Here is a 13,211-nt window from a genome sequence, read left to right on the forward strand (position 1 = left end):
TACTTTTCAATGGGCCGCCACTCGAATGTCGACTGCTTTTATCTTTGTCAAACGTACGCGAGGATACCTAAACATCTGATACGCGATAACGCCAATCTCCTAATTCTGTTTAAACAGGATGGTACCAACCTCAAACACGTTTACAACGATCACGTAAACACCGACATGTCGTACGACGAATTTTGTGCTTTGTGCCGTGCTTGTTGGCAACAAAAGTATGGATTTCTAGTGATAGACAAGGACAGCGCGCTTAGTAACGGACGATACAGAAAAGGATTTAACGAGTTCGCGGTACCGCAAAACGATTAGTCATTATCGATACGTCAACGTTGAACGTTAACATGGCGGAAAATAACAAAGATATACGCAAGCGTGAGCAACTCGCGAGGGAGATTGAAAAAACGAGCGATGCGATCCGCAAGAAACATCGCGCTTTAAAAACCGGCAGGATCGAGGAGGAAATTGCAATGGAGAGACGTTTCAAGCCCATCGTCGCACCTCTGAAACAGATTGTCGAGGAATCTCAGCCGATTAAAAGAAAAGAAGAAATCAAGGAAGAAAGAATAATTAAGAAAAGACCGAGCGACGACGATGACAACGATGGTGCATCTTACGAATTGTCGAAAGCAACATCGAGCAAAAAGCAACGTTTTGAACAAGCGTACGACGCAATGGATTCACCAGCGATAACGTCAACACCGCGTACGATGATTGGTCCTGCAACATTAACTAACAAGGCTCTCGAGGACGTTTTCGAAACCACAGACGATTCGTTTGGAACGTCTGTTCAACATCAGATGCAAACGTTGGAAGGTCGAAAAACGTTGTCTGAGCATTTTGGCCCGCTCGGTCAAAAGTACATTGGAGATTTCTTGAGCGGTGGTGGAAAAGAGAAAATTATAGACACCGTGTATGGTGTTCGTCTCGACAAGGATGGAATGATGCTTGGTAATAAAAAGTTTGACGTGGACATCAATGATAACATAATTATCGATGGCGTACGATACGCTGGCACACCGGGTCTCTACGAGTTGATTTTTAAGAGACTCCCCGATGATTTTCTCTATAAGGAGGACGATTTGCAAAAGTACAAGAGCATATTGTTGACTACAAACGTACATAGACGTAATTACACCGCGGAGAGTCGACTACGAGGCAAAAAAGGATACAAGTATAGATACGTGATCGCACCATTGATGTCAATCGAATCTACACCAAAGAGAACGAATAAATCCGGAAAGGGATTACCTCGCGCTATGATACTAAACGACAACGCGATTGATTACGTGCACTGGGACGATCCCAACGAATTAGTAGATCGTCTACGATTGCTAGACGCTTCACATCGAGCGGGCAACGACGCTCACGGCAACGAGATGTTGTCCATCGTGGAAGAACTTCGTGAAGCTGGCATAATTATAAATTAAATCGTATACCCACGAAACGAGTCAGACGAGAGGTTGATTTTGTTTGAGAAGGACGTGCGATAGACGACAAAAATGAGCAGCAATGAACGTCGAAAAGACGGTTACGAACGTTTAACGAATGACTTTGAACGATTCTTAAATAAAAATCGGACGTTTCAAGAACGGTTGTCAGACAATTATCGATCGGCTCAGGATCGCTATGAAAAGACACAAGAACGAGTGAAGGATGGTTATCGAATGGCCGTAGATCGAGTCAAAAATGAGTATGAAAAATTATCTAATCGACAGAAACCGGAAGACAAAGAAAAGTTATTAAAGGAAGACAGAAAATACTGATAAATGGAGAAAAAACGTTTTTTTAATCAAAAGTAGAGGAACTTTGCAATGCCGACATTATAAATTACATCGTGTAACCGCTAAACGAGTCAGTCGTAATGCAATTCGTTTACGCGCCGAAATATGAGTTCATCGAAGAAAACAATAAGCTCCGAGAGGCGAGGAATCGTCGAAGAATTACACGCGTCAGCTAGACGCAATTTTCCTAGAAGACGTGTTATAATCAAAGGATTCAACGATCTTTGGCAAGCTGATATCGTTGAGATGCGTCCCTATTCAAAGCACAATAGAGGTCATAATTACATACTTACCGTCATCGATGCGTTGAGTAAATACGCCTGGGCAGTACCGCTCAAGAGCAAGGCCGGGCGTGAGACGGCTGACGCAATCGCTAAGATAATTCGAGAGAGCGGAAGATGCCCGAAAAATTTACAAACGGATATGGGAAAGGAATTTTATAACACCGATGTGCAAAAAGTCTTGAAAAAGCATGACATTAATCATTATTCTACATATTCGGTTTTAAAAGCATCGATAATAGAGAGATGGAATCGCACACTTAAGAACGATATGTGGCGTATGTTTACACTTAACGGGTCGCACAAGTGGGTCAACGAGCTGCCGCGTCTGGTGTCGGATTACAACAACCGCAGGCATCGTACTATCGGCATGCGACCAGTCGACGTTAACTCGGAAGTTGCTGAAAAACTCCTGGGCACTGTATACTCTCACATAAAAATCATGGGACCCGCAAAATTCAAAGTAAATGATTCGGTGCGCGTGAGCAAGCACAAAACGACATTCTCTAAGGGGTACACCCCCAATTGGACCACCGAGGTGTTTAAGATCGTTAAAGTACAGCGCACTAATCCCGTAACTTATCTCCTGGAAGATTATCGCGGTAAACAAATAGCGGGTGCCTTCTATGAGTACGAGTTGCATCGCACGACTCATCCAAATGTATACCTGGTAGAGAAGATAATAAAGAAGAAAGGAAACAAGGTTTACGTCAAGTGACTGGGATTCGATGATTCGCACAACTCATGGATAAATAAAAAAGATGTTATTTGATTTATTTCAATTAAATATGTATATATTTTATATCATATAAGCGTTTACAAAATATATAAAATGAATACAAACAATTTTTAGGTCTTTATTCTTCTTCTATCCTTATTAATACAAAATGTCATATAAAAATTTTTATTAAAAAACGTGTATCTAAAATTTGAAAAAATATCAAAAATATCTTATTCATAAAACGTCAAATATATATATTAAGCGTGTAACATATATGAAACAATACATAAGATGTATAAAATGAAGCATACAGAATATAAAACAAAGTATAAAGTATGAATAACGTACTTATATAAAATATAACTAGCATATTAAACGTGTAAGAAATACAAAAAAAATGTAATACAATAAAAGATTAAAATGCATAATATTTGTAAAAATGTGAGAACATCTTATGATTATAATTGTATCTGCCAATGTCCCCATGGTAATGTATTTGTTAATGATGATGGAACAAGGTATCTTTTATCATCATATGGCGAGAGCGCCACTTTGGATTCTGAAACTGTAAACACTTGATGCAGCTTCGAACGTATACACGATTGGCTACGAGTTAATTCTATTTCATCGTTCAAACATCGCATATAATCTTCAAAAGTAATAGTTCGCGCTACTACATTGTTTTTCACACCTTTCGCTTTTTTGGTATCCTTTTTACCATCTACTTTGATCGCGTACATCTTTGCTCTAAGCCCTACAAATTCGGTCATGATCGCACCGTTGTTTTCATCTTTCATTAGACCGAGGACTTTTTTATTCGCGAGAGGCATACTGTATGGGTTGTCTGCGGGATAATCGCTTGTATCATATCTCGCTATATCACGTTTCATCGTTGAATAAATATCATCGCACTCGAGGAAATAAACAAGACTATCAGTATCTGAATATAACAATTTGCACTTGTCTTTATATAGCGGAAACATATATTCATGATGAAATTCGTACAAGCAGATTTTTGATATGTCAAGTATGCATATACCCACATAAATCGGCTTGTTAAACTTCACCTCGAGTTTACGCAGTTCGACGGCAACTAAATTTTCCGCAAAGACGCTGCGGCTGTGAAAATTTGGTTTAGCGATCATTGCCTCTGCACCGTAACGTCCTTCCCATTTTGTCAATAATTTTACGTCTACGTGATTTCGTACGTTTTCCATAGTTTTTCCAAACACGGCGTTGTTCATCAATTTGTACAAATTCTTTTCGAAATCATTTTTTGCGCTCATTCCAAATTTTGTGTTCAATTCTATATAATCGCGAAGCCATGGAGATTGAGCAAACTGTAATACGCGATGAATTTTTGTTACGCTAAGCTCATTGCGCGTGCATTGTTGCAAATAACGGTAATGTATCACATACCGCTTTTTATCGTACAACGTTGCGAGAAGTTTTTTCTGCCGTGATCCTGGCGGTTTATCATGTGTAGGACAGAAAGGTAAGTCAGTGTGTCGATCGTGCAGACATTGTGGATATGTGAGATCGACTTCTAGCACATACCCAGTGGGCGAATCCGAAGCGATCGCGTTCACGTCAAAATTGTCAACGTTTTCGATCCATTGAAACTCACCGTATGGTAATGGTTGACACATCGCAAAACCATACATATTGTTTATGTCAAAATACATTAGATAAGACAATGGTTTCGATGGATAGTAAGAACGCATGTACTTATTATTGGCTTTAGCATATCTACCGGAGCATTGACTCAAACCACCGCGTATACCGCGTTCTATAAATAAGATCATGTCTATATCGGTGAGCAACTCAAATCTTACGCGTGTTAGTTTCAACATTGCATCCCAAGTGTAGCCTGGCAATGTGTAATAATGCGCGGGATCAAGACAATAACTATTAATGCTACTTTCGCGGAAGTTTTGAAAAATATTAGCCAATAATAAGACATCGGTCTTGAGATATAAGTCGCTGTATTCACCCAGGGTTTTGATTGAGAACCGCTGCCAAACTTTCTGAGCATGAGCATAATCTGTCTGTGATACCGTCTGCTTGGTAAGAGAACTATAAAATGATTCACGCGGTGGCAGTTGCGTTTCATACAGTTTGTCAACATTATCCACGTATTCGTATGGAAAGACACCTTTGCGTGTCAACAATTCAAAGTCTTCGTTTGATAACGAGGAAAATTCCGAATGAGAAATTTTTAATTTATCAAGACTTAAAAAAGATGCCAATTTGTCAAGACTTGAACTTAAAAACTTGTACGAATCGATGAACCGTAGCCGTATATAATTTCGTGCATTTTTGAAAATTACGTCTTTATCACAAGTATTTTCAACATATTTGGTAAAAGATATATATTTTTCTTTATTTATCGGTAGTAAATCGATTTTGCCTTCGAACGTGGTGGCAATTTCTTTTATGATGAAATGTGCATCGTAACCAGATAAATTATGAAATACGATCGGAATAACGTATGAATTTTTGTAATTTAAATTACAATCTGACTGAGCAGGACCACGGTAAGACCCTGTCAAATGGCAATGATCGCGCACACGTATACTATTCGGTGCGAACGGTTTTTCACAGATATGACAATTCCTCGCGTTACTGTATGCCTCTTGCTGCTCTTTAGTTAATGATTCCATAGGAACATTGGCGGATATTCTGGCTTTCACGCTATGCGCCATGTTTTCGAGTTCTTTCGCGAACCACACGACGCAATCGTTATCGCGACGAAAGTGATACTCTGACAACGCGTCGTCGTATGAGCACTTAACATAATATGCTATACTAAATACCTCGTGATGCTGATACGGGAAATTTGAAGTGTTCTCTGTTCCTGGGTCAATCTTCCGCAGTACGCACTCCAAATCTGAATAAACAACAAAGGGTACACGCTCCTTGTTGTTGTAATTATCAAATTCAAGCCACTTGTTATCCTCGCTCGGTAGTAGAACGGCGCAGTCGTTTAATTGCTGACAATCCACTTTGTGTGACTGCAACTTTTCTTCTGAGCTGAAGTAATGCAGACAACTATAAAAAAATAGAAGAGGATTTTTAAAAGTAAAATAATTTTTATAAGTGAGAAATATTTTTTTTTTTAACAGATTTTATTATTACATTTACCGATCACAGATGTACTTTCTTCTTTTATTATTGTTCAGCTGTAAACTGACCAGTCGCGACAGGTTCTTAATCCACGCAAAGTGGCTGAGGCTGTTCTCACGTTCATCTTCCAAGTACAGTAGATTGGCATGCTTCTCCTTCTTATCCTTGGTGAGTCTTATCGGGAATAAGCGTAGTTTCTTTTCTTTTCTGTCGAATTCGGTACCATACACATTTACCGACACGTCGTTTAATCGTTCAAATTTTCCAATGTCTTTTATGTTCATTGGAAATTGTATATCGTCAAACTTCAAAACAGTCGAATAATGCGGATATGACGACTCCCGGTCTGCATGTCTTTCGACAGGGTACAGAACGGCCACTACCGACCACGCGAAACATGCATTGTCTTTCGATTGCACATTAATCACGGCACGTTTATTCTTTATTCCCCGCGGCAATTCGATGCAACATCCCGCGTGCATGGGATTATGTTTATTAATGTTTACCGTTAAATTCAGTATTCGCGTAAGAGCCCAACCACTATCGCGTTCTTGGAACTCGTCGAGCATCGCCAACGTGACATCGATGACACTCTGCTGATACCACTCGCGCAAATTTGACAATCGATAAAGTTCATTGTTCCTCGTAGCGATATTTTTAATATTACGTTCATCATGATTATTAACATATTCACCATTAAATACGGTGTTTACCTTTACACTATCATGTTTCGCGATAGCGTCTTGCACTCGCTCAATCACCAAATCACTGGCGTCCTCCAAAAAATGTCGCGGCTCGATATAATCAATGTTAATAACAGCGCCAGTCACAATGCGATTCTTGAACGCGGTCTCGATCTCGCGCCATACGAGCGATTGCTTATCATCAGCGCCAGTGCTTGCATAATTGCCACCAGCATGAAACGTCTTTCTAACTGCGCTTTTTCACCTTTGAGTCGCGCGATTCTTGACACAAGTGATTGTCTTTTTCCCACGGCGAGTCGAGGACGTTTGGCACTACAATGTTCTTCGAGCTGCGCGAGGTACTCGTCGCATCGTTGCAACCACTCGAAACATTCAGCTAAATTTGCAATCTGCGAGCATTGCTCGAGCAGTTCGCGTTCCACTCGCTCACTATTTTCCATTTTTTCAGTTTTTTAGTACGTATCACACGCTTTCTCGGAGCACTTGCACGTATTTTGTTTACATGATTTGCAAATTCGCTGTGTGCTTAGAACGTTACAGTGTCCGTTTATATATTTTAATTCACAAAAATCAGGAGGTATAGCGTATCTCCACCAAGGATCATCCTGCTCTCTATTTCTCTTTTCAACCCATCGATTAAATAAATTAATCACTGCAGGTTCGCGCTTATCGTCGCAGTTCTGTGGTGGTGGTGTATACACGTTTATTGCAAGAAATTTGATGCACTGTCCATGACCAGCGGGAATCGTAATCTGCAGAATGATATCGTATATAGAGATATTCTGGTAAATTTTTTTGCCCACTGGTATTTGTTTAATTGCTTTTCTTCACAATTATCAAACGCGCACAGATGGTCCAGTATGAGCAAATACAATTTTCTTTTCCTGTAGTCTGACAATCTACAAACACGTTCTGAGTTAATAATGACACCTTGACTCACGGCACGTTCACAAGTCCCGCGTATTCCTAATTCTCGATCGCGAAGGAATTTTATCGACGATACTCGTCGTCGTGGAACATCGGTTTCTTCTTCTTCTTCCGGCATAAACACATTATCGAGAACGTACACGATTTCTTCTAGATCATAATCTATAAATAGATTTATGTCTATATCAAGCAATGCGTCGTCAAACTCCATTTTTGACTGCGTTTAATGTGAACTTCAATATGATCAACCATTTTTTAGAGAGTAACTATTACGACTGATTCGGTGTTCACATCGAGACTGACCGTATAATACATTCGCCAAACTTATAACCGAAACATGAGTTTAATCGATCGAAATATTAACGCTTCCCTCTTGCATCATCTAAATATTGTTTCAACGTGCAGCAGCCGGATTATCGGCGCTTATCTTTACTAAGAAAGATACCTTGCACGATTAGACATGCCACTGGGTGGCAACCGCACACGAAAAAGAGCTCATGTAAACAAATCTAAATATTATTTACACGTGTCATTAGAAGCCGGATTATCGGCGCTTCTCTTTACTAAGAAAGATACCTTGCACGATTAGACATGCCACTGGGCGACAACCGCGCATGAAAGAGAGCTCACATAAACAAATCTAAATAATATTTCAACGCGTTATTAGCACAGCTGAAAGAGCTGTTCAGCGCTTTTCTCTCTCTCTCTTGCATCCACCTTGACCAAAAAATTATTAGAGGATAGCGAGCGTTGGGGGGCGGCGGCGGCGGCGGCGCGCGGCGGCGCGCGCGGCGGCGGCGGCGGCGGCGGGCCCCGCGGAAATAGCCGCGCACACCCCTTCGCCATCGTATCGCTTATCTCCCTCGTGATGACAGACATTTCCGATTTCAAAGTACAGTCATACATACCTCCTCGCGGTGTGATTTATTATGTTTATGCAAACAGAGTGACAAGTACATGTGGTCCATGTTTACATTAAATGGTCAGTAGTTGCCTCCACGCGACACATTTCAAAGGTGTCGGTCAAGAACATGGTCCTCGAATCGTTATCTCTGTTTATATAAACATTGATTACGCAGAACTACCGGTTAGGTTCGTACACGTGTCCCCGATTTAATCCCCCCTCGCCCCGCCTCGGTCGCGTAAAATCGTCTCCGGTTAGACCCCTCGTGAGACCCGAAATATTCCCCCCTTCCCCGCACGCGGCACATTTCAAAGGTGTCAAATTTATTTAAACATTGCTGGCCAAGAACATGGTCCTCGAATCGTTATCACTGTTTATATAAACATTGATTACGCAAAACTACCGGTTAGGTTTACACGTGTGACCCCGTTTTAAGCCCCCCTCCCCCTCCTCCACCCGGTTTGGTCCACCCGCGGGACCTTATCGCCGGTTAGGTCCCCCCGCGCGACCCGAAATATTCTCCCCCTTCCCCGCACCCCCCTGAGATCCCTGGGTTAGAATCCGCCTATACATTCTACTCAGATTCCAAGTTAGTCATGAGATCTTTCATCATTTTATCCATCTTTGGCATATCTAAACAAATGATATATATACTAAAGATCTTGTTAAGAGGCTTAAACAACTCAGAATTAACAAATTATTGTTTTAAGTGCTTTTATTGCTCAAAAATACATATGTGTGTGTGTGTATATATATATATATATATATATATATATATATATATATCTCCAAAATTGAAAAACGCTAAAAAAGTATCATAAGAAATGTATTTGTGAAGGAATTATTAACGTTCCGCATTTATTATAAATCTACTTATTTGGTGAATTGCAGGCAGTGCAATAAAGTAATTTGACTAATTATAAAAGAATTATTTAGATAAAAATTATAGAAGTTTATTTAATCTGATTGCATGGTTTGAGCTATATGACAAAATAATGAAAACTTCGAGATACTCTGAATCTGTTTTAACCATTACTAAAGTTACATAAATATGTAAGAATTGCTACAATTATATATACAGTTCAATCTCCATTGTTTTTCTCATTTAACTTTTCATATGTAACGGAACGTTTGATTTGATTTGTCAGTATAATTGAAAGAAAAAGATTCAAAAATACCTTCGTTGACAGACCGTAACCTGCGCAATCTTTCATTGTCTCTTCGCAATCTTCTATTTTCTTCTTGTAACACAATGATTGTATCTGCTAGTTGCGACTTCGATTGTTTATGAACGGGAGATTTATCGTTTTCTTCATTACATTCATTATCATCGTCCACATATTCACTCTACAATAGTATGAAATTATATCTCAAAATTTTGTTATATATATTTCGAATGAAAAATCTAAAGACTATTAAATAGAAGAATCATATGTGTGTATATACATACATACATACATATATATATATATATATATATATATATATATATATATATATATATATATATATATATTAAAAAAATAACCTGTGACGAGTATTTCTGCTTGTTGTGTTTATATTGTTTTAAAAGATTTTTCCCCTTCTTTACGTTTAGAATACATTTCTATAAATAGAAAAACATTGGTTAAATTAAATAAATATAATAAATTAATTTTTAGCATAACATTTTTTAAAATCATTCATATTTAATTATGTAAAATAAATGTTATATACCTTTTGTTTTGATACTGCGCTTTTTTTTGTTTCTTTTACTTTTGATTTGTCAATATCTGTTGTTTGTTTTCTTGTGAACTGTTTCCTATCATGTTTATCAAGTTCAATAATACCATACTTTTCCAAGTTATCTCTAATTTCGCACATTTTGACCCATTCTAAAATTTTATATAATCTTATTCAAATCGAAAATGATTACAATTGTTTGACAATTGAGACTCCTTTTTGGAGATAAAACTTTATAAAATCTGCATAAGAATTTGCTTCAGTATAAAAAATTGTACTGTGAACACTAATCATAATATATTAAAATTACAAATTTTTTACAGACATCATTCGTTTAAAAAAAAAATTATGCATATTTACAATAATTATAGCAATTTCGTTATGAGTAATTTTAGTACTAATTGTAATATGAAGTATTTTAAAGTTTTCACTACTTCGTTATGAACAGCAATATAAACACGCCATTACATAAAACTTTATTCAAGTACAGAATCTACTTTATACATTAAAAAATTTGATACAATACCAAAGTACCATAATTCTGCAGACCTTTTAATTGAATTTTTATAGAAATATATAAGCTATTTATTATTCAATAGCATTGCTTACCTCCATGTGCACATAATTTTGTTACAACCACCTCCCACTGACAATTGGTTAATTTTTTTTTCATTGCTGTTGTTGGGCCTATATCGCAGTCTTTTGGCCATCGAACTTTCACTAGCGTTTCGTGTTTAATTATATCATCTAATTCAGTAAATTTATCTTCCAACCATTCCAAATATCCAATAGCTATACTATTTTCTTCATTTGGAAACTCACACACCATATATTTTTGGTCGTCCATTATCTGTAACATATACTCTGTATGTAAAAATAAAATACAGAGGCATTTCTGTATTACAACAATGCAAGTATTGACAACATTTAATTATTGAACTGCATACGTTTGACACAGACAACATATTCGCAGTAGCTCGCAGCTAATATTAAAATAACTGTTTTGATCATTTGAGGTTAGTTAACTAATTGAGGTTAGTTGTCTATGATTGTTACATTTATTAAAATCATATTATAGTTCTTATTTCGAATGTATTATGTGAAGAAAGAAAAGGTTGTGTAAAGATCACTTTTAACTACCCGCAGATGCTTTGAACACCAAGCCGTTCTACACATTTATATCGTTCTAAACGTGTAAACATCAAGAATTCATTACTTACCTAAAGCAAAGTTGATGTAAGTCGAAAAACAAATGTTTGTCAATATACTGGCACTAAATCCTACAGAAAACGAATTTGCTGTTCAGATAAAATCAGCATGTTCACTCGCATACTCGCACAACAGAAATAGCCGCATATATGCAGAGATCGCAATATCGTGGCCGCTGGTAGTATTTAGAACAAATGTATTATACACAACGAGTGCATTCCATTTCATGCATGATGCGTTCATGCATCACTTCCAAAGCACCTTGTGTATGTACAACACTCTATTCTTTTGTTTTAATTGCTCCTACTCACTGAACGCGGAAACATTTGCCGCGCGGTAAGAAACAAACGCGATAGCCAATCACTTTAACTTTTTCTGCACAGCGAAAGATGATTGGCTACCGCGCCAACTTGTACCGCTCGGCAATCACGGCTGCGTTTGAAAACATCATCCGAGTGCCCATATATATCATTTTATCCTTATTATTCACCGAGTATTAAATAAAGATAAAAAGATACGTAGTGGCAATGGATGATGTTTTCGAACGCAGCCCATTATTGAGTCTAGTAGATAAAAGCCATAAATGTTATTAGTAGCTGCGATATGGATCCTAAGGGCCTCTTTTACCAATCTAACTGATCGATTAGTCTATTGGAATTAACCAATCGCATTATCTGTTATGTGAAATGACAAATGCGATTGGTCAATTCTAATGGACTAACCGATCTGTTTGCTTTAACAAAGATTGGTGAAAGAGATCCTCAATTAGATTGAATGCACATAGGACGCGTCAACGCGTTACGCGTGGCGAGATAACCAATCATTCTTGCGCTTTCTTAATTTTTTTCATAAAATAGAAAGAATGATTTTAATGGTGTTGATGAAATCCACCCATTATGCTGCTTTTAGCTTTTAGGCTTCTTTCATATGAGACGTAATTTGCATAAGCTTATAAACTTACATCAGCCAAACAAATCGTCTCACTATCATACACAAATCTGTCTAATTATTTATTGAGACAATTTGATTGGTTGACGCAAGTTACGTTCTACATGAAAGCAGCCTTAATAATAACCTTTTGTGAAAAAACACGTTGATAGCTATCGTTCGAATTTCCGCGGCTGGTGTATTGCTGTGTTTATGTCGTATGCCAGACTATATTTCTTCATATGCATATTCGTGTGTAATTACATATACAAAATGGATGAGGATAATAATAATGTATTGACTAGAAGAGGGTCTTATAAACGATATTTGCAAGACGACAATGTACCAGTACCTGAGTCAACAATCCGTTCCCGTATACAACGAGAACAAATGTCATTACAACAGGTCAGTTTATACCATATATATACTTATGATTCTTTTCACTACATTGAATATTTCATTGTATTCTAAAAATATTACACAAAAAAGTCTTCCTCCTAATAAATATTTATAAATAAGAATATCCTTTAATTTCTTACTTGTAATAATAGTGTACTTCTTTATTTAGGAGCAAGAAACGGATATCAACGATATTTCTGTGATATCGGAACAATTATCTGTGAATTCCAATGAGAACGAACATGTCACTGATGCTGAAAATAGTTCGGATAACAGTGATCAGAGTATTAACGGTCCAACAGCATCTGGCAGTCCAAAACATAATGATGATGCAGTCAGTGTAATCATTGAATCAAATTTCGACCTTTTGGATAAGGCCTCCGTATGTTTGACAAATACGAATGATCTTATAAGTATACTATTTTTTATTGTAAATAGTCGCTTTGATATATGTCATTTTATTATTCATATGAAATTCTCTAAATATAGAATTAATTTAAATTTCGATGA

General features: G+C 37.5%; 1 protein-coding gene across 2 annotated transcripts; it reads right to left on the reverse strand.

Annotated features, from left to right (window-relative positions):
- Positions 1-10,051: 10,051 nt before the first annotated feature.
- Positions 10,052-11,543, reverse strand: LOC120358812. 2 transcript variants are annotated; one of them, XM_039454297.1, is made up of 3 exons: positions 11,387-11,543; positions 10,776-11,016; positions 10,055-10,318 (listed from the first exon to the last, which is right to left on the reverse strand). In XM_039454297.1, exons 2-3 carry the CDS (start codon positions 11,011-11,013, stop codon positions 10,137-10,139), a joined length of 420 nt encoding a protein of 139 aa, XP_039310231.1. In that variant the 5' UTR covers positions 11,014-11,016; positions 11,387-11,543; the 3' UTR covers positions 10,055-10,136. The 2 variants fall into 2 exon arrangements, with proteins under 2 accessions (XP_039310230.1, XP_039310231.1); XM_039454296.1 differs by having other exon boundaries at positions 10,052-10,318; positions 10,776-11,543.
- Between the last annotated feature and the right edge of the window lie 1,668 nt (positions 11,544-13,211).

This window comes from Solenopsis invicta, chromosome 10 (assembly GCF_016802725.1).
Source record: "Solenopsis invicta isolate M01_SB chromosome 10, UNIL_Sinv_3.0, whole genome shotgun sequence".
NCBI lineage: Eukaryota > Metazoa > Arthropoda > Insecta > Hymenoptera > Formicidae > Solenopsis > Solenopsis invicta.

Coding starts and splice junctions, on each gene's coding strand:
- LOC120358812 (XM_039454296.1), bottom strand. CDS start 11,025: ATGTTACAGATAATGGACGACCAAAAATATATGGTGTGTGAGTTTCCA. Junction 10,319..10,775: donor AAAATTATGTGCACATGGAG/GTAAGCAATGCT, acceptor ATAAAATTTTAG/AATGGGTCAAAATGTGCGAA.